This window comes from Bactrocera neohumeralis, chromosome 2 (genome assembly GCF_024586455.1).
Source record: "Bactrocera neohumeralis isolate Rockhampton chromosome 2, APGP_CSIRO_Bneo_wtdbg2-racon-allhic-juicebox.fasta_v2, whole genome shotgun sequence".
NCBI classification, from domain to species: Eukaryota; Metazoa; Arthropoda; class Insecta; order Diptera; family Tephritidae; genus Bactrocera; species Bactrocera neohumeralis.
In genome coordinates, this window is record NC_065919.1 from 14,340,334 (window position 1) to 14,364,608 (window position 24,275).

The window sequence follows — 24,275 nt, forward strand, 5'->3', positions numbered from 1 at the left end:
TTTGCATACGCCATTTTCTACCCAAGAAACTGCTCACTACTATATAGCATATACATATGTATGTACATATGTAACTGCCATACAAACAATGCAATCAAAAGCAAGTGCTGGTATGGACACTTTTTTATTTATAATGGGTATACATTGTCAACAAAATTTGACAACTTCACAAAATACAAAACTTAAAAAATTTTACCGCTCCCACTGTTTATTCATAAATATATTATTTTTTTAAGCAACAACAACATTGTGTTCGTAGTTTGTTTTGATTTCAGACGTCATTGTAAAATGTACACGACCAGTTTCGGTATATTTATTTATATATTTTCATTCACTTAAATGTACATAATAACAAAGGCAAACGAATGGCAAAATGCTGCGAATGTGAGCAACAATGCGTTGGCGGGAGAAACAGCTGGCGATGGTAGTGGCGACGAAGCGGATGAATTCGCAATATCAATGTCAAGGTGAATTGGGCCGACAGCCACTAAGGCAGCATAAGCAACAAGTTCTATAAATAATGTTCAACACGATTGTAAAGTGGTTGTAACATAGCTATAAAACCAGCGAAAAAACGTGATTACACATAATTTTATGATCAATACAAATAATTTACTTTCTTATAACAGAAATTGTTTATCCTCAGTTTTAAAAGCTATCACGGCATTTTCAGCCAAATTTCATCCCCATACATAAAATACTTCAAATTTATGTACGTTAATCAACATTCAAGTCATAAAGTAAAGTTTTAGAACCGACCACAATGACCACATCTACAGTGGGGTCTAAGTAACCGGAATGGACTCAAACTTTTATCCGGTCAAGAACTGTCAACTCGGCAGCATGACTCGAAATTCCTGCAGGAATGTTTTATGCCGCTACAACAACAACTACATTGAAAGAATTAGAAAACATGGAATGGCTGGATAAATTACGTATCCATTGCTTTAATAGGCGTTAGTAAGGTGAAAAACTTTAAAAGAGCAGCAACAAAACAACAATGTAAACTTCCAACATTACCAACAACAACGGCAAACGCGTGAAGTAGTGAAAGATTGTGTGTGAACAAAGAGGTGAACGAACTTTTCCGAATATCACGAAGAAAATTTTTGACAGCCAAAAATTCTCTCAACGCTACAAATGAATTCAAAATATAAATAGCAGCAATGCATAAGAGTGATAAAGTGTGATTATTTCTCAAATCTTTTTGTTTACAAATGATGCGTTGTTATTGAATATAAATTGGACCAGCGCTCTTATTTCCCTATTCAACATTTTTTAAATATTAAATAAAGTTTGCCTATAGGAAAAATTCATAAATTATACAAGTATTGACTAACTTTGTATGAATATTTCGATTTTTAGAAATGCAATTGATAACAAGGTAGGTGTGAAAGAATTTCAATATCATAATTTATTAAATAATTTTAAAGTGAAGAATCAGTAAAAGGAATAACCTCAACACAACGATGCAATTACAATAATAGTAGCCAACAATCCATTTCCAGTCTTTGAAAGCACAGGAAACTTTATAGAGTTTAAGAAAATGAAAATATTATTAAAACACGATGAGTTCTGACAAACATTAGGGGAAGGTCTGAGTAGGTAATAGAGTAATTGAGTTTGAAAAATATTTTCGTAAAAATTATAAGTTACGGAACAACCACATATTTTCACATAAAGATATCAAAACAGTTCCTTATTTTCAAAAGAGAAAGATGGCGTTACTAGAGATAAAATATAGCAATTGCAGCATCAACATTTAAATTCATATATGTATGTACATAGGTACATACAGAATAGTGGGTGGCTATTGGAATGACGGCGAGGGAATTGAGGAATTTAGGTCATAAATCTGGGTTGGTTGTAGTTTGTTACAGGGTAGCTGTGAAAACATGCGTAAGGATGTTTACAAGCAAAAATGCATACATGTGTATGTATGTATGTACCCTCCACCCAGTGAGAGGTTAAGATTTCCATACACTTTGTATCGTAACAGCAAACTATTCCTTACAAAAAAATTGTAATACACTAAACTTAAAACCGATATAAACATTACTGTAAAATGGGACAACTGTTTGATATATCAAAAAGATATACCCTCCATCATAAAAATATATTATAGTAAACTTTTTTATTTAATATTATGTAAGTATATATTTCACTACTTTTTAAATAAAGGAAGTCGAAATACCATATTGAACACAAAATATATAAGCCAAAATCAAGAGATTTTTATAAACATTGAACGTTCTAAATTGGTGTCACTGGGGGTGGTTTTAAGGGTTTGAAGGTGGAAGTGTTCCATATTTAATGCAGGGATCCTGTTTAGCGGGATGAATGTATATGAAGTTTTAGACTATAGCAAGAGAGGCATCGAAATGTTGTACACACGTACAAACTTTTTGGATTGTCAAATAAACCAAGTACATATTTTCTGGCAAAGTATACACAAAAGATACGTGTATGTATGTACACATAGAAATTCGAATAGAGCACGAATTTTAACGAGAACTAAGTATTGATTTTTCTTAAAGTATTAAATGTAGACAGACTTAAACATTACTTAAACATCATTCAGTTGTTTGGCACCTGTAGTCTTTTGTTTAAACTCTTTTAGCAAGTGAACACGTTTCTATTTAGGCCAATCAAGTTATGTACCGGCCACGGCAAGTGCTAACATGTATCAAAAGCCATTAAAATCCAACAGAGCGCCGAAAAAACTCGCATTGGCGCACTGTTTTTTCAATAGTTCTTATAGATATGCTATTATTATTGTTGAACACAAATATTTTCTAAATATTGCACCACATTTTTCTTTTATTTATGTTTTCATTATCACAACCGATATTAATTTGACAATCGTGCTGCGCCCTTTGGGTAACGAAAACTATGCAGCAAATTTTTCTATTCTATTTGAGCGATAATATTGATTTTCTGCTCCTCAGTGCGTTTTGTTACAATTCAATTTATGTTTTTCTCCACTTGTACACATCAGATATAAACGCAATTTGTGAACCACAGACATTGTATAATATATAATTTTGCGTTAATTATTGACAAAAACTTCTTATAATTCTTTTTATTTTGTCTTTGAACTAAATTTTTCAATGAACTATACAGCAAAAACGAACCAACTACATGACGGACGAATACCACAAAACGAATGCGAAAAGATATTCCAACAAAAGCGACTAGAAATGCCCACAAAAACAAGAACTACATTACCATCTCAGTATTTACTTACACACACATTTCGATTTCCCCTTCTCAAACATTTATCCTTTTGCTTTAGCCATTATTCGCTGAAATAATCCACCTGGCACGCTCTTCCAACCATACATTTTCTGATTGGACTAATGAAATGAGCAAAAGGGATGGCAATAATGTCCGTATCCCACACGGCCTTTCCCGCAGAAAAATTTTACACGCGCCAACACTGAACACACCTCGTTGATAGATACGTCGCGAATGCACAAATATTTAAGACGGTATTTGGGGTTTAAGGAGTTGAAAATCTTTACACTTTTGATAAAATTTGACAAGCGTAGCACTTAAATTATACGTCGAAAACTTTTTCTACACTTAAAGTGTAGATTATTAGCAAAATATATTGTTTTTTAAGCGATCACTACACCATCTTTTCTATCATAATGAAGGAGAACAAGAGAAACTGAAAAGGTGCTGCCACTCTTTACAGAGATATTTTAAAATGACATTTTCAGGCATATTCTTTGTTTTTATTTCTTAAAAGAAGCTGGTAACACATATCTCTTCGCTTTCACATTCCACCCGTGGCCGGTATTTGCACACCATTGAAAAATTTTCTAATTTGCCAATATTATTGCAGTATATTAAAAATTTGCGATAAAATTTGAAAATCTTATCCAATAATTGTAAATAGGCCATTATTCGTGTGTGTGCCATTATATTTCAAAGATTTTATAATATCTATAATTGAAATCAAAGTAATACTTGGCAAGAGCAGCCAGTGCGAAAAATCAATTGAAAGTTGATAACTTGCTTTGCTTTTGGAATTGTGTAAAATTTTCGATATGTCTGCAACTGGTGATTGTTTTATCATACAATCTCCAAATACAGCTGAAAATACTATAATCTTCGGTCGAAATGCTTTAGATGCCGATGCATTAACAGAAGCACAAGAGGTTCAATATTACAACGCCAATTTCGCACTTGAGGGGAAGGTAAGCGGATGTCGTCTATTGTCTGTATCTAACTGAAGATTGCTTGGATGAGTAATCTTTGGTGAATTTGATCACTATACTATGACGTGGCATTTTCATTTTTCACATCCTTCAATTTGCTTAGCCCGATGGTGGTGCAGATGTGGTTAAAGCGAATGGTGAAATATTACGTATGATATTGCAAAAGACTCAAACCGGCATTTGGGGTGGTGACGTGGGTGCTAACGACCATAATGTTTGCATTGCTGTTTCCTGGTCAGCGGAGGAGCCAGCTAACGATAGTGATACCCTTAGATCAACTGATATTGTACGGTGAGTTATTTTTTCAATGATATTTTTATAATTTTTTTTAAATTTTTTTTTTGTATTTCTTCATAAATTTATAGTTTGACTTTGGCTATCGCTAAAACCGCTGTTGACGCAGTGGAACGCATTGGTAATTTAGTAGCTAACCATGGGTCCGACAATGCAAAATTCAGTTTTGTGGTCTGTGATACTAAAGAAGTATGGTTAGTGAGCAGCGGTGCAAAGTTATGGGCTGCACATCAGGTTGCTGATGGATTCCTCCGTTTAACAAATAAAGGACTCAGCGTTAAAACTGCGATTGATAAATCAACTGACGATTTAGGTGATGCTCTCAAATCGCTGGGGCTCTGGGATGGCGAAGTAAATCATTTTTATTTTTTTTTTTTTTTTCAAAATATTTCTTATATATTTTTTATCTTTCTGCTTGCAAATTGTAGGGTGATTTAAATTTTGCCAGCTGTTTTGATGCAGCTGAAACCGCGGAAGCTGAATGGAGTGGTGAAGAACCTAAAGGAGACGGTAGCTACACTTTGACTAGCATGTTTGATACACTACGTTCGGCGGCCGATAGCGCAACGTCACGTTCAGCCAGTGTCTCTGTGCTTACAAATGGAATTTCATGTCATTGGTTTACGGCGACACCTAATGCAAGTGAATCAGTCTTTAAACCATTCGTCTTTGCACCTAATCCCAAAATTTCACCACTCACCAAAGTGCCACCTGATAACACACACACACTCTTGCATAAGCTTCATGCTCAACGCAAACCGAATGCTGTAGAAGATTTGAAAGCTCTGGAGGCTGCTTGTGTTGACGAATTAAACGCGTATTTAGCGGAACATCCAACTGCTGACGAGGAGTTGGATGAACTAATGAAAGACTGTGTGGAAGCTGAGGTGAAGTTCTATCGTTAAGCGGTAGAACTTAGGATTTCTCGGAGAGCAAGAAGAGCAAACATAAACGTTCATAGTATTTCGTAAAATATAAGCTGAAGACATTTACTAGCCTTTTGGAATAACGGGTTTTCTGTTTTAACGAATATGCATTTCTTAAGTGATATTTTTTTTGTAATTTTTATACGAATTTAATTTATTTGTTTTTTACGATATTTTTTTTGTTCGTCATTCATAATTTTAAGCTGAAATTTGTGATCTTTCAATGACTATTTTATTAAACACTTATATATAGGTACATTATTCATGTAATAAGATAAATATTAACGATTTCTTTGACTATTGTTTTAAGATTAAATCTCTTAAGAACAATACTGTAAAAGCCGCGACTTCTTATGTTAAAATTATAGTTTTATTGCATATAATTTGAATAGCTTTTAGTTTTGTGATTATATGCAAAACACAAAAAATGCTTGCATACATTCATTTTATAAGTATTATTCCACTTTATTCATATAAATGTGTATTTATAAGAACAATGAGGCACTTAACACTCTGCACGATAAGCTTGCTACGAAACTTTTTGACGAAGTATAGCGAGAGTATATAAAAATTGTAATGCATGCTATGATTAAGCTCAATTATCATTGAAGGGACAATTTTGTGTAACAGTAAATATAACATTTATAGAAACGCGATATTTAAATTCCATACGCATTTACATACATACATATATTTACACGCATACACATATAAACACATAATTGCATGGATACGATTATGAATAAAAAAAACTTTATACACATAAATCGATAAAACAATGAAGCTCATACAAATATTTAGATTTATTGAATTTATTTATCGCTGCGCTCCGCACTAATATGGTGAATAATAACGATTGCAATTGAAATAAAGCTAAATAGCAAAATAAACAAAAAAAACGACTATTATTTCAAGGAATACAAATTGTAAATGACTCAATTTTTTGGCACCTTTAGAAATTTAAACACACTTCATAATTCTTTTTTATATGGTAAAGATTTTTTAACAGTTTGTTAATTATGCTTTTGATAATAATCAGTAGAAAAGGAAAATAAACTGCTTCACAACAGTGAAAAGCTGCATAATATTGCATTTAAACATTTATTCAATTATATTTAATTAATAGTGCTAGAATTTTACTTATTTTTACATACATTCTTTTAAATTGTACATTGTAGATTTTATATAGTTATTAGCTAAAACGTTGTTGTCTCACCTTTTAAACATCCTCCACTACGAGATTCGTTTTGAATAGTGTTTTGTCATTATGTAAAGCTTCCATGATTAATATTTCAAAGCGTTGATATATTTCACGGAAATCCATTATATTCGTTGGTTCCGATTCTAACCAGAACCGGTCGAATTCGAAAAGTAAATAGCAGTAAAATTTATGAAAATGTATAAGCGAGCAGGCCTGATTAAGTGAATTCGCCACATTATAGAAATGTACTTTAGCATCACCAGACTTGAGCAAGCGATATGCCATCGCGGTGAGATTAATACCCACTATGGCGAATGTATAACCATATACAGGATGTTTCGAATGTAACAGGACGTGATGTGCTGCGTCACGGTATTCACGTGAGAAGAAGAGAAGATTTTCCAAACCAAGTACACCCATACCACGAAAGTCCGTTTTGGGATCGTCACCCTGTGATTATATATGTACATACATTTACTTTCATTTTATGTTCAGTTTATAAAAATATATTTACATACCTGAAAGCCAATATCCTGCCATTGCTTTGTGATGCGTCCTTCGAGTGGTTCTTCTGGCATCAAACGGTTCCACAATTCTAATAACTTCTGTTCGTGATCCAAGTTATTTGCATCGTATGGCTCTGCACGTAACTGTTCTACCTGATGTAGCAGATGTCGATAACTCCATATGTGCAGTACACAAGTGCCAAAGAGAGGCGCAAAGTCAGGATGGATTTTTGATTTTATGCGCTTTACGCGTTGTACTACACTAACAGCGCGTACAGGTAATTGGCGTAGTTCATCTTCACTACATGTCTCTACTGCAGTATCCAATTCGCGCAGTAATTGCTGTATATCGACATTTTGTGATAGCATTAACGACCGTTCAACTTGACGTGTGCGACTTGCACCGGCTTGTGCACCATATACAATGCGTTGCAGCTCACATAGTCTCGTGAATGTGTGCAAAAACCATTTAATGAACGGCCTTAGATAAAGGAAGATCACTGGCAAAATACGTTGCAGCATCCAGTCGAACAAAAACATTTTTATGCCGTAAGCGTAGGTGTTGTGTATCTATTTGTGAATTTGCTTGCTGTTTTGTTATAAAAAAAATCTGCAAAACTACGGCAGTGTTATGGCTCTGCTGTCATGGAAACTTTGCTATCGATCTAGCGATTACTGTGCACTGTCTGCTTTGCCCTTCTTATGTGGTATTTGCACTGGAGCCACGTATGTAGATTAATAATTATTACTATGCGTTCGTAGCTTTCAGGCCCTTACTTTTATTTCTTTGTCGATTTCTGTGCAATTTTAAGATGTGATGCGATTATGATTTATTTTTGTATACAGTGCAAATGTAAATAAAAATATATAAATGTCAAAATCAGCTTGATGATGACGTTGCCATACGATATAGTTCAGAAAATAAGTGATTTACACCATATATGTATGTATATAATGTCTAGACATTATGAATAACGAGACTCCAGAGGTGTTGGGTAAATACAAGTTATATAACTGATAGTTAATTTTCAGGGTACATTTATTATCGGATATTTATACTCTGTTGCAATTATATGTTGCATGCTATGTAATTCCGATTACTTTGGCGGCGGGGTAAAAAAAACGAATTTCCATATAAATGGGGTATGTGCGGAATAGCTTCTTTCCAGAGGAATATCCAAAAATAATGTAAAAATAACTAATATTTTTTGAAATATTTACGTTTAAAAATTAAAAATTTGAACTAAGAAAACATGTTATTTCTCTATGTTTCTCTAAATTTTTTCACATTTTTCTCTTGTTTTATTTAAATATACACTTTAAAGATTGAAATTTCACATTTCACTTTTATTTTGTAATATTTTACCTATATTTATTAATTTAAAAATCACTTAGAACACCCATCGTTGCAAAGGCTAGATTGTTTACAATTATGAGGAAAACGAGCGTTGCCACATCTCAAACACCAAATTTGTAGGATTCTTAACGACTTTTCTTTGTTTGTTCTTTTGCGTGATTCTTTTTTCTATATTAATTATAATAAAAAATTTTCGACAGTTTTCGTTAAATATTGAGTTGTGAAAACATTTTCCATATACACATGTATATATACAATGTATACATATATACTTTGATAGTGCTGTACCTTCTTAACTGGACTTACTGGTAAATGAATGTCCCGCAACTTTGTCCATGCCTCTGCAGCGGTTGTGCAGGACTTTATGTGCATCAACTGCGTTGGTGTAATGTTTAAAATTAAACATGCTAACGCTTTTTGGTCAACAGTTTCCCATTTTTTCGCTTCTTCTGGGGTGGCATTTTCTGCCTTTACATATTTTCCGCATACGACGTTCCATAGATCTGTCGTTATGAGAACACTTCGCACATACAAAGACCATACGTCATAGTTGTTTTCCCCCAGTTTCTCGATTTGGAGATTTACACTCATTTTTCCAAACGCAATTTTCTTTCGCACCCTTACAGTTGCGGTCAAAATAATAGTAGTGCTACTGTGGCAAATAGGTTAGTGTTTATAACTTCTTTATGTTGCCTTTTTTGTTTGACAATCTTCTTAAAATACTGTTATATAGATACACTGAAATTATAAAAAAATATATTAGTTTCAAAAGGTAAAGTGGTTATATTTTTTGTTATCCGACTAATATTCAAACAAAGTTTGAGTTTTCATTTAAAATAAAATTATTATATAATATTACATATTTGTTTATTACAATAAATAAAGAACATATCCATATGAATGGCTAGTAAGATTTTTGGGAAAAAACCATTTTCAGCTGCAACCTTATTAAAGAAGAACTCCATTTCGTCGTAATTTTAGCACACACATGATGTTCACTACGAGTGTAAAATGTAATTTTTAAAATAAAGATTTCTGCGCTAAAAAAACTGTTAAAAAAACAAAAATGTGGATTTATTTAAAAGTTTATAGTTTAAATTAATTAATTTGTGAAAAATGTGAGTAAAGTGTGTTTAATGCGGTAAAATAGCTTGTTGAAATGCTCGATTTTTGGGAATTTTTGAACTTTAAGGTCGAATATCTCGTAAACTAAGCGTTTGCGGTACCTATAACCCCATATATTTTTTAATCAGGAGGACTTCCTCTTTCCAACGGTACCTTCAAATCGCGGCGCCAAAGAAATCGGAATTGTGCCATGATTGGGGCATGTATTTCATTTTATGGTGTTGGACCGATATATTGGATTAAGAAAACAATAGATCGTACCACATATGTTTGAATTATGCAGGAAATTATGTTATCCTATGCCCTTGAAGAAATACCGCTACATCTATGACAATGACAACTACTATTATTTTGACGGAAATTGTATTATAAACACAAGGATAGTCCGACTTTTCTCACTTACGAGTATTAAATAGATTCAAGCACGATTTTTTGTTCCTTTAAATTGAAATTATTACACTAGGCGCTGCTAGGGCAATAACCAAGTGTTGCAGAGTTTTTCTTGAGTATTAAATTGGCGAACGCACTGCTTTGTGATTGTTGGTTTATTTGGAACTCGTTGATAAATTTGATTAAATTGAACTGTACTGATTTAAATAAGGATACATTTGAATTTGTAGCTACAAACTGACATTCCAGTGATGCCAGACTACCTTACTAACACAAAAATTATTATGATGCCATTTTAGCTTACAATTTAAACATTCGCTCGCAACATGTAGTACATAGTATAACACTTCTGTTGACCTAACTGTTGAGTGTAATTCCTAAAACCATAAGAGATATGTAGATATGAAGGTATATGTGTATAACTGCCGTCCCTAAATAAAAGTGACAGTGACAATTTTCTTAAATAAACGTTACCGCATCGCATTCGTTTTTGACAGCGCGTTAAAAATTAAAGTCGGTTGCAGAAGGCGGAGAATTTGTAATTTTTCCGAGTAATATTTTATCGCGCGATAATTATTGCTTGTACTAATGGATTTAAGTATTATAATAGTAATAAATTAACTCGTTTTGTATTTCATTTCTTTTGTACTAATTTTAAAAAGTAAGTGCGAAATTGACGTAATGTTGCCGCTTTATTTAGGGATGCCGCGACGGCATTAATGGTGAGCGGTTAAAATTGCACAGTGCAACGCTTTTATTTAGGTACGCCAGTAAATGATCAGGGGGCGAGACGTGAATGAGAAAGGCAATAAAAAGTCACAAATTAATTTACGGACTTTATTTCGGTACAGGTAATCGCTGTAGAGGGGTTTCTCATCCGAGGCTGTTTGTCATTTTTCATTGGGGTAGGCTTCTTACGTGGCGGGTCCCAAACCCAGCGCACAACCCTACCCGCCGGGGGAAGCAGAGGAAAAGGAAGACCTCCACTTGGAAGGACCAAGTGGAGAAGGACCAAGTGGAGAAGGACCTGGCTACGCTTGGAATATCCAATTGGCGCCACGTAGCGAAAAGGAGAAACGACTGGCGCGCTGTTGTTAACTCGGCTATAATCGCGTAAGCGGTGTCTACGCCAATTAAGAAGAAGAAGAATCGCTGTAGACAAGGGGATATGTAGTTTGCATTTTTTAAAAAGAGGGCGTGGCCCCTTTCATCTAAATATGTATGTATCTCACAAACCACTAACGCTATATCTATTAGACTTACTTACAAAATTACCCACATCTTATAAATACCGCTAACATGTAGCAAAATATAGTGTAAATAGTAAATTTGCAAAATGTTTTAATAAAAAGTTTTCCCAACATCTGAAAGTATCCTCAGGTTTGATCCTTGCAAATATCGAGAGTATAAAATATTCGGTTGCATCCGAACTTGATCTTACCTTACTAGTTTGATATTGATACATACACACATGATGCGAGTCATGAAGCTCATCTCACTGGTTGACTTGCGAAATTCTTTAATACATACATATGTATGTACATATATTTAAATACAATTGTTTGTAGGTTGGGACTAATGGTGGCGAACGAAAGTGATCTTCTTATAACAGCCGGCCACTTTCGCTGATTAAAGAGACACAAGTTATCAAATTCGAACTCAGAAATAGTCACATGACACTTTCGAGTTTCAATCTGCATATGTATATAATATACTAACTATATATGTATGTATACATACATATATACTTAATATATTAATAGAACACGAATTCCATAGGGTCTTATCTCATTAGTGCTTATAAGAATATTACTAAAAATGATCGAAAGTCATGTTTTTCTTAATAATTTATTAAAGCTGATTTTAATATTTGCACACAGTTATCGAACTTTTATAAAAAAATGTACTTTCCTTAAATGAAATCTGACTGTAATAACCTTATTTTATGATGGTTAATATATCACATGCATTGGCTATGAACGGGAGACAAAATAATTTGAGTCACGCGTCAATTTACTCGGTAATAGCGCGAGCGATTTTCGATGTACTTAAGTCCCGGTACATTTTTTTAAATAAAATGTATTAAGCTTATATGTGTGTTTACCTTTAATTACAGTAAATATAATTAGATTACAATTAATATTATGTGGGGGTCTACAGCCATTATCATTTCAATTTTAGCGACAGGGATACAGCGATAATCGATACTTTTCGATTGGAAATTAGTTGTGTAATATACTATATATTATGTGTATTCATAAGTGGTCATAAAGAGATCTGATGAGAGAGTCATCTGAGATTAATCTTCTCCATCAACTACATCTCCTAAAACAGCTAAGAAGGAACTTTTCTTTATCAAATTCCGCAAGACGCTTGCAACTTTTTGATATCCAAATACCTCAATGAATAGAATATTTATGAAACCTAAGGCCTGACTAATATTTTATGCAAAGTCTTTAAAAATGCATTAGTCCGAATATTGCTTGGATTTAGTTGAACCTACAGGGTTTGTCTGGAAAGTAATGGGACTGAGTCGATTTAAAAAAATTTATTGAACCAATCGTTAAAAATATTTAAAAACTTTCAAAATAGGCTCTCTCTGCGTCGATGCAGCGCTAAGACGGCGATTTCCATGCATTGAAGGCGTCACGGAAGGCGTTTTCCGGAATAGCCTTGAGAGCCGAGGTGCATGCTGCTTGGATCTCCTCTGTCATCTCAAAATGCTTACCTTTCATCGGGATCATACTCAAAGATTCATGAGTCGTCACCTGTGATTACGTTATTCAAAAATTGGGCATCACTTTCACACATGTGCGGACACGAGTCACATTGTCGGTTGTTAGTCGAAGTCGCAGGTCTCCCAGGACGGTCTTCATCAGCGACCACTCCAAAAAGCGCGAAAATATTTGTCTCCAGGTGCTCGGAGACTACTTACCAGCCCCGCGTTCGTTAGCTAGGAACGCCCTCTATCGAATCCAGTCCAGCTCCGAAGTACAGTCGCGGCGGCATAAAATCAGTCCTTTTACTTTCCTTACAAACTCTGTACGTTTTGTATTATGGAATAGATTTGTACAACTCTGTTTCCACTCGATTTATTTGTCCTTTTGATTTACCAACGCAGAAGTGATTTTCCTCCTATATAGTAGATAATAACTGAATATTAAGCTTCCGAGTTGTGGCTTTTAGATCTGTTCCAAACATTCAGTTTATCTAATTTTGACACGTGCGCAACTTTTCACTGAATTTTTTTCTTTAGAAAAAGTATCGCCGATCTTGCTTCGGCGCCATATACTTTCGTATAGTTTTTTCGATCACACGCCACTATAATTGAATCCACATGCTTTGTAGAAAGATTCAACCTTTTAAATTGACGTATTATGTATAAAGTTCCCAGTTGTTGAAGGTTACAGAAATGAAAGTTCGAGTATCGCAAGATTTGTATGGAATGGATCAAAAGTTATTTCGTGGGTTAATGGTGCGCTATGCTCATAAGAACAATTTTACTGATGCCGAAAAGATTTTGGACGTTTGCAATATTGAGATTGGTCAAATAATTATAATCCGTGTTTTTGGTTGAATATGCAATAACGGAAGAAACAGGGACGCACCATTTCACACCGGATATAGATCGGCGGTTATTCGAGCAGACTGCGGTTAGGAGAATCGAAGTTAAAACGCGAAAAGCCGCAACATTCTTTCAAATATTATTAATTCGTAATTCTTTTGTCAATAAAGTTACAGTCATTAATTAAATTTGTACAATATATGACCGTTTTATCGATATATAAACATAATAATTGTTTAATAATACTCAATTTATTATTACGTTGACTATAATAGATCACTCGACTAAGGCAAATATCTAATAATGACCCACAAGAGCATGATTACACGCGCCATTCCAAAGGAGTGTCATCTGCAAAAACTTTCTTAACTACCCAGCAGGAATTTGGCAATGTAAATCATATTTTATGCGTACGCTGAGGAGTTTTTAAAAAGAATAACGACACGCGTGATCCTAGTGAGTTCATCTAAACTGAAACTTCTTTATTTCACATCCTTTTATACAATTATTTTCTTAAGGGGTTATATGGGTTTCCTCGGTTAGAAAACAGCCCTTTTCAACAATTTTTTTCTCATATAAAAAATTAAATATTTTATTAGAATTTTTTATTGTTACAAATATACACTATTAATTAAAAAAATCTAAAATTTTTGGAAAAAGAATTTTAAACTTGGCCATTGTGACACCATTTCCGGTGAGCCCTCGGAAAAAAGATGCGCCCGCGTTGGTAGCATAACTCCTTACAGGATCATCTAAAGTGAAGAAATACGTGTTTTAGTTAAAACCTTAACTTAGAACTTGGACGGATGAAAAAACTGAAAACTGCATTTTTGACAGACATTTTTACAAAAAAAAAATTAAATTTCAGTGAACTGTAATGAAGTTGTAATCGAAAAAAAACCTTCGTCCAAGTTTTTAAGAATTGTATCTCAAAGATCTTTGTGAAATTTCATGAAGATCGGTTGAGTAGTTCTCGGGCAGTCTTGCGAACCGACTTCAAAAATACAGTTTCGAGAAAAACGCGTTTCAAGACGGCGCATTTAGCCTGGCTAGCTTCGAGCGCACAAGTTCTCAAGGTTGTATGTCCGAAACTATTACTCGGATCAACTTGAAAATTTAGGATAATACTCTAGAGGTGTTGTAGAATTTAATAAGACAATAAAAAAATATCGTTTTTTTAAAACCTGTAAACCCATGTAACCACTTAAAACGTGAAAAGCCGCAACTGTCTTTGAAATATTCAAAACTCGTAATTCTTTTGTCAAGAAAATTATAGTCATTAATTAAGTTTGTACAATATATGATCGTCCAGCTATCAATGTATAAACAAAATTTTAACATGCACATAATAATAGTTTAATTATAACCAATTTATTATCAGATTGACTATAATAGATCAATTGACTAAGGCAAATACATACCTAATAATGACACCCACGATTACGATTACACGCACGATATAATGGGAGTGTCATCTGTAAATACTTTCTTAACTACCCATCAGAAAGTTGGCAAGGTATGGTTTGTGTATTTATTATACTCTCGCAACAAAGTTGCTAAGAAGAGTATTATAGTTTTGTTCACATAACGGTTGTTTGTAAGTCCTAAAACTAAAAGTGTCAGATATAGGGTTATATATACCAAAGTGATCATGGTGACGAGTAGAGTTGAAATCCGGATGTCTGTCTGTCCGTCTGTCCGTCCGTCTGTGCAAGCTGTAACTTGAGTAAAAATGAGATATCATGATGAAACTTGGTAGACGTATTTCTTGGCTCCATATGAAGGTTAAGTTCGAAGATGGGCAAAATAGGCCTACTGCCACGCCCACAATATGGCGAAAACCGAAAACCTATAAAGTGTCATAACTAAGCCATTAATAAAGATATTAAAGTGAAATTTGGCACAAAGGATCGCATTGGAGAGGGGCATATTTGGTCGCAATTTTTTTGGAAAAATGGGCGTGGCCCCGCCCCCTACTAAGTTTTTTGTACATATCTCAGAAACTACTATAGCTATGTCAACCAAACTCTGCAGAGTCGTTTTCTTCAGGCATTTCCATATACAGTTCAAAAATGGAAGAAATCGGATAACAACCACGCCCACCTCCCATACAAAGGTTATGTTGAAAATCACTAAAAGTGCGTTAACCGACTAACAAAAAACGTCAGAAACACTAAATTTTACGGAAGAAATGGCAAAAGGAAGCTGCACCCAGGCTTTTTTTAAAAATTGAAAATGGGCGTGGCGTCGCCCACTTATGAACCAAAAACCATATCTCAGGAACTACTAGACCGATTTCAATGAAATCCGGTATATAATATTTTCTTAACACCCTGATGACATGCACGAAATATGGGTGAAATCGGTTTAGAACCACGCCTTCTTCCAATATAACGCTATTTAGAATTCCATCTGATAGAAGGTATCTGTATAATATATACATTAGGAACCAATGATGATAGCGGAATAAAATTTTACACAAATACGGTATTTGAAAAATATGTAAATGACGGATAATGAAATCTCGATTATCATTTTATCATGCGAGAGTATAAAATGTTCGGTGACACCCGAACTTAGCTCTTCCTTACTTGTTAATCCTTATAATCTCCCATAAAATCAGCTCGGTACTATGAATATATAAGCAGGGAACTACTTAAACATGTTCATTATATGTACATGTCTAAGTTGTCGGGGGAAATTAATGTTGGAGAAATGCAAATATGTGCGGGCATATAATTTCGCACTGAAATTCCAATTGTGAACATTTTCTTAAAGCAATTGTTTGTACGCATGAATTATTATTTGTATGAATATTCTATAAATGTTGCTAACACCTACGTACGATATTTTTTTTTTAATTAGCAATAATGATTTAATGTGAAATAATAGTGCAATTTGCACTAACAAAACTGTGTGCTTTTGAATATGTAATTACAGCTTTATATATTTATGTGTGTCCAGGTGTGCAAATCGATAGAAATTGCACTCACATACTTATGTTTATTCTAACTATTCTAACTATTATATTATTACATACACGATTAGATAATGGAATTGATAAAAACACAAAGCTGCTGACAGCATAAGCTAAACTACATATACTTGCGCTCAAAGCAGAGATTTTAGTCGCGTGCTGTCGTGCTGTAATAACGGTTTTAGTTAAGTGTGTTGGAGGTGGTATTAAAGAAAAATAGTAAAATAAACTTCAAAATATTTTAATTTCAATAATAACGGTAAATAAAGAGTTCGTTTGAAGTCAGTTATAAATAAAAGTTTAAAAAGTTTTTGTGTAGCGAGTAAATATGTGATGCTCACTTATACGCTGTGCTCAAATATGCTTTTCGTTATCAAAATTTCGTGAAGTGAACTAAATAAAAAAAAAAAAAATTAAAATTTTATTTATAAACGACTACAGATGATTGCTACCGAAACGTACACAGATTTTCTTCGTACAAGCGCCACAATTCCGCTGATGTGACACTGTTCTGTTTGGTGAATAATGAATAACGTAAAAGAGGCTTTTTGTTGCTTCCAAAGTCAAGTTCAAGTCACATGTGTAACGACAACATACTTTTACAGTTGTTTACAACATAAGTGAGCACTTAGTTTTCTTATGAAGTGGCTGCAATTGATTGTGTGCATGCTTGATTTATATTGGTTATCTGTTCGATTCAACACTCTCGTAATTTTGTACAATCATATCCCGTTACTAATTGATTACAATTGCTATGCAGAGTGTTGAATTTGTTGTAACAGCGTTTCAAAAAGTGACGCGGTTATAAATTTCTCTTTTATTGCACAAACAGTGTTTTTACACCTCTCGGCTGTAATATTATTTTAACGAAGAGAAGAGAGAGGTTCAAGATATTTTTTACAATTGAGCGCTTATTATTATCATCTTAAGCGTAATTTATAGTTAATACTAGTGGATTCCGAGGCTGTTTGTCGTTTTTCATTGGGGTAGGCTTTTTACGTGGCGGGTCCCAAACCCAGCGCACAACCCTATGCAGGGGATGTTTCGCCTTCTCACTTTAGCTCACCTTCGAACGGATGTTCTTAGGCTACCCAGAGGATACTTGGTCAAAGACCGGAAGTCGTGAGCTGCTTGAGTCATATGTAAAAGAATCGTTTCTGGCCACTCCCAAGTGAATGGCGATCAGAGAACTTTCCTCACTTGCGTGAACTTCTACACATGACCCCATCCTCCTCAGTCAAGCGTTGCTGTCATATATATTTATACCAGTATTTATATGTATAATAAACTATTCAAGACAGTGGAAATCTAATTTACGATTAAAGGCGAAAACGTTTTTGTCAATATACTACATAAGAATCCAAGGGATTGTGCTTGAGGTTTCATTTTGATTATGTTCATTTAAATAAATTTCATTAGAAAAAATAACGAAATCAATGTTTAGTTATCAGTCTGTCTGTCCAGTTAATAGATTGTATTTAATAAACATCAACAAATTGTGCGACCGGCCACTGTGCATGGTTAATGGCGATGTCCGCTTAACAGAGCTTTAATTTTTTTTTTTACGAATTGCTTTTTTTTTTACTATCCTATCTTCTAAGTTGGTTCGAACTGCACACAGTGTGCTAAATTTTGCTGAAATTGGTTCAGTAGTTTAGGAGTCCATCGCGGACAAACAACGTGACACGAAATTTTTATATACAAATATATAAAGATTATTTAAATAATAAATTTGTTTTTAGATTTTTAGTTTCCATACCATTTCTATACGAAATATTACAAGATGAGAGCCAATAATGGTCGAATATGGGGTAAATTTAATAACGGCAAGTACTCGTATTGAGTGTGAATTTTGCAAATTGAAAGCATTTATTAATTTTAAACACTTTTTTATTTCCACTTTTAGATGAATTCGAAGTGAGAAGTTTAACTGAATCGGATTTGGAAGAAGCTTTAGAGGTAATTTATTAGTGTTGTTTTGTTTTACATTTATTCAGTATTTACATATGTACATACATACCCGCCTACGAGATTTGTGCGAAAAGTGTTCCGATTTTCGATTGTCTGGTTGCGTTATGTTGGTACTCATATTCCTTACTTTTGCTGATGAGGTCGGCGATTTTGAATGTTTAGTTACTTTTGTCAGTTGTTTGGCTTGGACGCATTTTCGTTCGTCTCCGATATTTGCTTATGCCAAAAAATAGATCAAAGAATCTGTATAAAATCTTGTGTGAACAACAAAATTAAGTGCGCGGACGCATTCAGAATGTTTACTGTGTCATGCGGTGAAGCTACCTTGAACAAAAGCAAGGTTTATCGGTGGTATAAAAAGTTCTCACAGGGTTGAGAAGATGAGAACAACGAAGAGCGTGGCGAACGCCCGACTACATCAAGGAAAGATAGTTTCTTTTTGATTACAGAGGCGTCGTGCATCATGAGTTCATGCCAAAGGGTTGTGCGATCTGCCAGAAACGCTCGGATTTGTGGAAGAGCGAAACCATGATTACGCCCCTGATCAAGCATCGTTGCTTGTGTGTGAGTATTTGGTTTAAAACAACGCATTAATGGTGTCGCAGCCATCATATTACCCAGACCTGGGCCCCATTGACTTTTTTTGTTCGAATAATTGAAGAAGCCCATGAAAGGACGACGCTACGCTACGTTTAAGGAGAGAAAATCTGCATCGAAGGAGAAGCTATGTAAATAAGATCACGAAAAATGACTTCTTTAACTGCATTGAGGATTGGAAAAAACGCTAAGAGAAGTGTAATATATCTAGGGGTGATTACTTTGAAGGGGTCGAAATAGGTTTTCATAAATAAATAAACACTTTCTTAAGAAATTTAAAATTCGCGATACTTTTCGAACACACCTCGTATAAACATTTAATGATTACAATCTCTATTCCAAACAAATAGCTTTACTTACTTAGATTTACTAGAGCTAAGTGTGCAGGTTATCAGTTGCCATAGGCCGCCAGCACAAAAATAAAATGAGAAAGCGATAAATTTTGGCGGGAACGAACATGGCATATTCTCAAGAGTAAAAATATGTGAATATATGAGTTGTCTGCTAAAATAAATCATACTAAAATTTAGCATTGGAAATCAGTATTCGGTTAAAAAAGAAGCTATGCGTCCATTGGCCCCTTTTTTGGTATTGAATTTCTTTATTAAGACTAGCCAGTAAGTAGTTCTAGGTTCTTGGTAAAACTAACTTGTTCTGCGAGGTGTTGATTTTAATAAATTAGGAAAATAGGAAATCAGTCATGATATTATGGTATCTGGAGTTAATGGGAATTTCGATAAGTGACATATGTACATATAATAATTTAAAATTATTAGGAAATCTGACATACTGACCAAGTGTAAGCGTTAGTCACCAACCTGCACTTGTGGGATGGGATGGAAACATCTAGACTCTTTCTCCTTCACTATCATATACCATCTAGTATGGCAACATACTTTTACGAACTCGACAAGTTGGCTGGAATTGATATTAGCCACGTCAATACATTTATGACAAGCTCTAAGCATTTTGTCGATATGCGATGGTCTTTTTGGTCCTTACTAAGGAGTTCTGGACATCACGACGGACAAGTTGGATTAATCGTGGTCTCACGAATATCAGCCCATTACCTAACCTGAACAATACGATGAACTTAACCAAAAGGAGTCGATCACATTTGGATAAAAGTTTCCACATATCCAGGTCATCACTATCGTCGAATTTATTAAATGATTCGCATGTAATACGAAAATTTCATACCAACCCCCAATATGCCTAAATTTTTCTACGTCGAGAAATATGCACTCAAAAAGAACTCTAAATTATTTTGCCGTAAATGTTTAATTTTCTTTTCCGCTTACTTATTCAGATACTAGATAAGTCATTCTTTTTGCACGAGTCCATTTGCATAGCCTGCGAAATCAATCTGCCGGAAAATGCGCAAGCGCGTGCCGAACTTCGCGAACTATGCCGCATAGCAGCATATGACGGTGTATCGTTGGTAGTCAAGCACGTGGAGAGTGGAAAGATAGTGGGAGTTGCGTTCAATAAAATACAAGTAAATAAAAATAAATTATTAAAAAAAAGTATGTATATGTTATTTTTGAATCACAATACCTCCCGATTTTACAGTACATACCGCCGAAGGGTGAAGAGCCTTTCTTCATACAATTCCGCAACGAGCACACAAAATCACCACAAGCTCAGGGCCTTATGGACTTTATGATCGAGGTAGATTCGGAGAACGATGTATTTGAGCTATATAAAATTGACACGCTCCTGGAGTTTATGTTCCTTTCAACTTTGCAAGAATGGGGTCGTCGTGGTATCGCAAGACAATTATCGCGTTACACCGTACAGTTGGCGCGTGAGCTCTCCGAAGGCATTGGTGTCAATGAAATGCATCCCCAACTACGCGATAAGCGCCCCAAAGCTGTGACTGCAATCTTTACTTCCTTTTTCTCACAAAAGGCTGGTCGTTCGCAGAATTTCAAAGTGATCAACAGTGTGCCCTATACACGCTTTACCTATAATGGTAAAACATTCGATCAATCTATTAATCCCATACACAAAACAACAGAACATGCTGTGTTTTTGTTGTAAAGTAAGAAGAAACACAGTTGCAGTATTGATTTGACTTAGAATGGCTGGTGCGCATTTTATTTGAAAGAGATATGATTTGGTAAAATACAGATAACCAAAGAGCTATTTTTATGATTGAAACGCTATTGCTAAGCAGCTTTGCACTAGGCCTTTGTCCAATAATTATTAGCAGTAAATCATTATCGTTTTCTGAATTACATGTAGTACTTGTATAACTTAGCACAAAAACCGATTTTAATGGAAAGTCAAATAAAGCCAAGATTAAAAAGTTGGGTCTTATCAGTAATATAGTAACATAAAATATAGAAAAATAAATATACTATATATAATCAACAGATGTAATGAGAATGGTCATTAAGGATTGCCCCGATAAGAGAGTTACATACATATGAGCCATCTATTAATCTTAGAACTATAAAAATGGTGGAACAATCAGAGTGATAGGTCATGGCCAAACATCAAAGTGATGTCACTCAGAGATGGTTGTTGTAGCGGTAGAATTATGCCGAGTTGACAGTCCTTGGCCGGGTAAAAATCCGGGTCCGTTCCGGTTACGTATACCCGACTGTCGCCGGAACGGTCCGAAAGATGGTCAAAGCATGTGGTACACTTTTGAAAATTGAAAATAGTCAGCTTATATACTATACATATTGGTAAAAACTTGTAATTTCTTACGGAAAAGAAAATATTATTTACCATGACTATACAAAGAATTGTTATAAATAATTTAAATATGGCACCGAGTCACCGAAATAATACTTAAATGAAATTGAAATAATTTCTAATTTTTTTTTCAGCAAATATCACACCGCCCTAATGTTCTGCACACCAATAAACATACTTAGTTCATATTTTCGGCGTCGTCTCTTTTCATGATTAGTTGTTAATTTTTCACACTTGAAAATTAGAACACTTTTATTTACATAAATATTCAATATACCCTGTAGGAAAGAGCACTGCAAAGTTTTTCTCTCATTTTATATATAAGGATAGCAACAATTGCATAATTAGGATTAATATTGATATATTTTTAGTAACTGAGCTTTAGTAACTGAGCTATGTATAGAAAAGAAGTTGTTTCCTAATAGAAGTCGATCCTCTTCAGGGTGATCTGCTATGGCTTAATTTCGGCTTGAAAAAGTTTTTCGTACAATTAGTCATTTGGCGGCAGCTTAAAATTTAACAGCTTTCATGAAATCGAAACGTATAGTACTTTATTTGGGAGCAACTCACTAGTTACTGGAGAAGAACTTTGCAAAATAGCGCCGTCTGCAAGGGAAGAACCAAATATTTCAGCATATTCAGATCCGTTTAAGATAAAAGGCACGCCGAAATTTTTTCCTGCATGGTCATTATACATTATGTTCCCCTACGAATTGATGTATGTATGTGTATAAATAAGAATAGGGTGCAGGCAATATATCATTCAATTTGAAATAAACGTTTCAATTAAATAAATTTACTCACATAACAAGCACGGCTGTTGAGTTGTTCCAACTGTTAGTGGACTTTTTTTTATTAGTTCCAAAAATAGAAGAAAATAGAAAGCTTACACAATATACATATGTATGTGTAGGTATACATATTAAAATAACAATAGTATTTGGGTATCATATAGTAGAGCAGTGCTTTGCGTTGATAAGATAATGTTGGATAAGACAGTTTCCAGCAGATCTTGTAGATCTCTTTATTGCACAATTTTAGTACAGTATTAAGGCTTTGAAGTTTGTATTTGGCTTTGAAGTTTCGTCAAATTCATTGTCATTAAAGATAATATATTTTTTTCAGTCTCTTAGGTCGCTTTGAAGTGATAATATTTTTATTCAACCGACAGATGGCGCAGGCGAAAAAAGGGAAATATATTTTTTGGTTTATTTTTATTATATTAGTTTTATTATGAATAGGACAGGGTTTCATTTCTGAAGCAGGTTTTTGTATTTCTTTATATTAGTGAGGTTTGTGATTCAATTTATTTCTTAAAGGGTCATATACAGTTAGATGGTCGAAAAAGCGAATTTTCCAGAATTTTTTCTGACATAACCTTTAAAATTATTGATCTAAAATTTATCCACATTTTAAGGTATTTTTTAACTGCATTTTAAGACTTAGTGTTAGTAAAAATATTTATTTGGAAAGGAACTACAGCTGATCTCCGCGAGCTCCTTTCAAAAAAGACGTTTTGCAGGGACCACTATATCTCTGAACTGGATCCTCTGAAATTAAAAAAACCAAACAGATTTCTTTAAAATAATGTTAAATCTAGTAATTAATCTAAGGAATAAGAAAAATAATTTTTTTTACAAAAAGCGGTTTCTATGAAAAAAACGAATTTTGACCAAAATTTCGGTCTTAAATTGTTTATAAAAAAATGTTTATCGGTCAGAAAAAATCTTCGATTAATTACTAAAAAATATATTTGAGAAGCTCGTGTTAAAATTTGACACTAATCGGCTTAGCCGTTTTCGAGTAATGTTGGTCACAGACTTTGAAAACAGCATTTTGAGAAAAAAGTTTGGTTTTGTACTTCTCAGCGCTCTGAAACGACTTTTCTAATTTGCGAGTAACTTATTTTCAAAGTGAATATTTCACCAGAACGATAAGAAATTTTCAGAGTGTATTTTTAATATATATTAAATATATGTACATTATATAAAAAATAAAATAAAAATATCGATTTTTCGAAAATTCTAATTGTATATAAGCCCTTAAGCGGGTCATTGTTTTTTATATGCCTAATATATATTTTTTTTATGCCACCTTAATGCAAACTATTCCAATTTCACAACTCCCCCTATCCATCCTTACCTTTATCAATTTCACTGTTATGTTCTAGATAAACACATACTTATGTACCTATGTATGTATGGATGTAAACAGTTCGGTACGCATAAACAATAGCCTAGACAATATTTGTCAATTGCTTCATTAAGAAAACACTTTGCTTCCTTCTACACAAACTCGCCGAACAGTAAGGCGAATCAGTGGCGGTAAAAATTTTAGAGCTTTATTGAGAGTGTCATAATTTCATTGTTGTTATTTTGCAACATTCAGCTGTCTCCCGCTCGGTTACCGTGCACTGTCAGCGGCCGGTAAGTAG

General features: G+C 34.1%; 4 protein-coding genes and 1 long non-coding RNA gene across 14 annotated transcripts in view; 3 read left to right on the forward strand and 2 right to left on the reverse strand.

Moving 5' to 3' along the window:
- The window catches only part of LOC126762444 (serine-rich adhesin for platelets-like), a 58,470-nt gene extending 54,816 nt beyond the window's left edge, over positions 1-3,654 (reverse strand). For 5 of the 7 annotated variants that reach the window (XM_050479234.1, XM_050479223.1, XM_050479215.1 and 2 more), the window contains exon 1: positions 3,248-3,654. The gene's annotated coding sequence lies outside the window, so the exon portion shown is untranslated. Of the gene's footprint in view, positions 1-2,566; positions 3,153-3,247 lie in introns of those variants that run through there. The other 2 variants (XM_050479188.1, XM_050479197.1) reach the window with 2 other exon arrangements.
- Positions 3,655-3,764: 110 nt separating this feature from the next.
- LOC126762502 (secernin-1) lies at positions 3,765-6,345 on the forward strand. Its single transcript, XM_050479294.1, has 4 exons — positions 3,765-4,205; positions 4,330-4,517; positions 4,592-4,871; positions 4,949-6,345. The coding sequence occupies exons 1-4, from the start codon at positions 4,056-4,058 to the stop codon at positions 5,423-5,425; spliced, it is 1,095 nt and encodes a 364-aa protein (XP_050335251.1). The 5' UTR covers positions 3,765-4,055; the 3' UTR covers positions 5,426-6,345.
- Positions 6,346-6,533: 188 nt separating this feature from the next.
- Positions 6,534-8,240, reverse strand: LOC126762509 (ELMO domain-containing protein 2). The gene is made up of 2 exons (XM_050479305.1): positions 7,166-8,240; positions 6,534-7,097 (listed from the first exon to the last, which is right to left on the reverse strand). Exons 1-2 carry the CDS (start codon positions 7,691-7,693, stop codon positions 6,666-6,668), a joined length of 960 nt encoding a protein of 319 aa, XP_050335262.1. The 5' UTR covers positions 7,694-8,240; the 3' UTR covers positions 6,534-6,665.
- A 2,471-nt stretch (positions 8,241-10,711) lies between these two features.
- On the forward strand, positions 10,712-11,398 carry LOC126762573 (uncharacterized). The gene is made up of 2 exons (XR_007667483.1): positions 10,712-10,787; positions 10,877-11,398. It is a non-coding gene; the product is annotated as an uncharacterized LOC126762573 (long non-coding RNA).
- Positions 11,399-16,268: 4,870 nt separating this feature from the next.
- On the forward strand, positions 16,269-21,515 carry LOC126762516 (uncharacterized). 4 transcript variants are annotated; one of them, XM_050479327.1, is made up of 5 exons: positions 16,269-16,377; positions 18,310-18,393; positions 18,474-18,526; positions 20,445-20,633; positions 20,708-21,515. In XM_050479327.1, the coding sequence occupies exons 2-5, from the start codon at positions 18,351-18,353 to the stop codon at positions 21,176-21,178; spliced, it is 756 nt and encodes a 251-aa protein (XP_050335284.1). In that variant the 5' UTR covers positions 16,269-16,377; positions 18,310-18,350; the 3' UTR covers positions 21,179-21,515. The 4 variants fall into 4 exon arrangements, with proteins under 4 accessions (XP_050335284.1, XP_050335276.1, XP_050335289.1 ...); XM_050479319.1 differs by lacking the exon at positions 16,269-16,377 and adding an exon at positions 16,678-16,826; XM_050479332.1 differs by lacking the exon at positions 16,269-16,377 and adding an exon at positions 16,882-17,085.
- Positions 21,516-24,275: the final 2,760 nt, after the last annotated feature.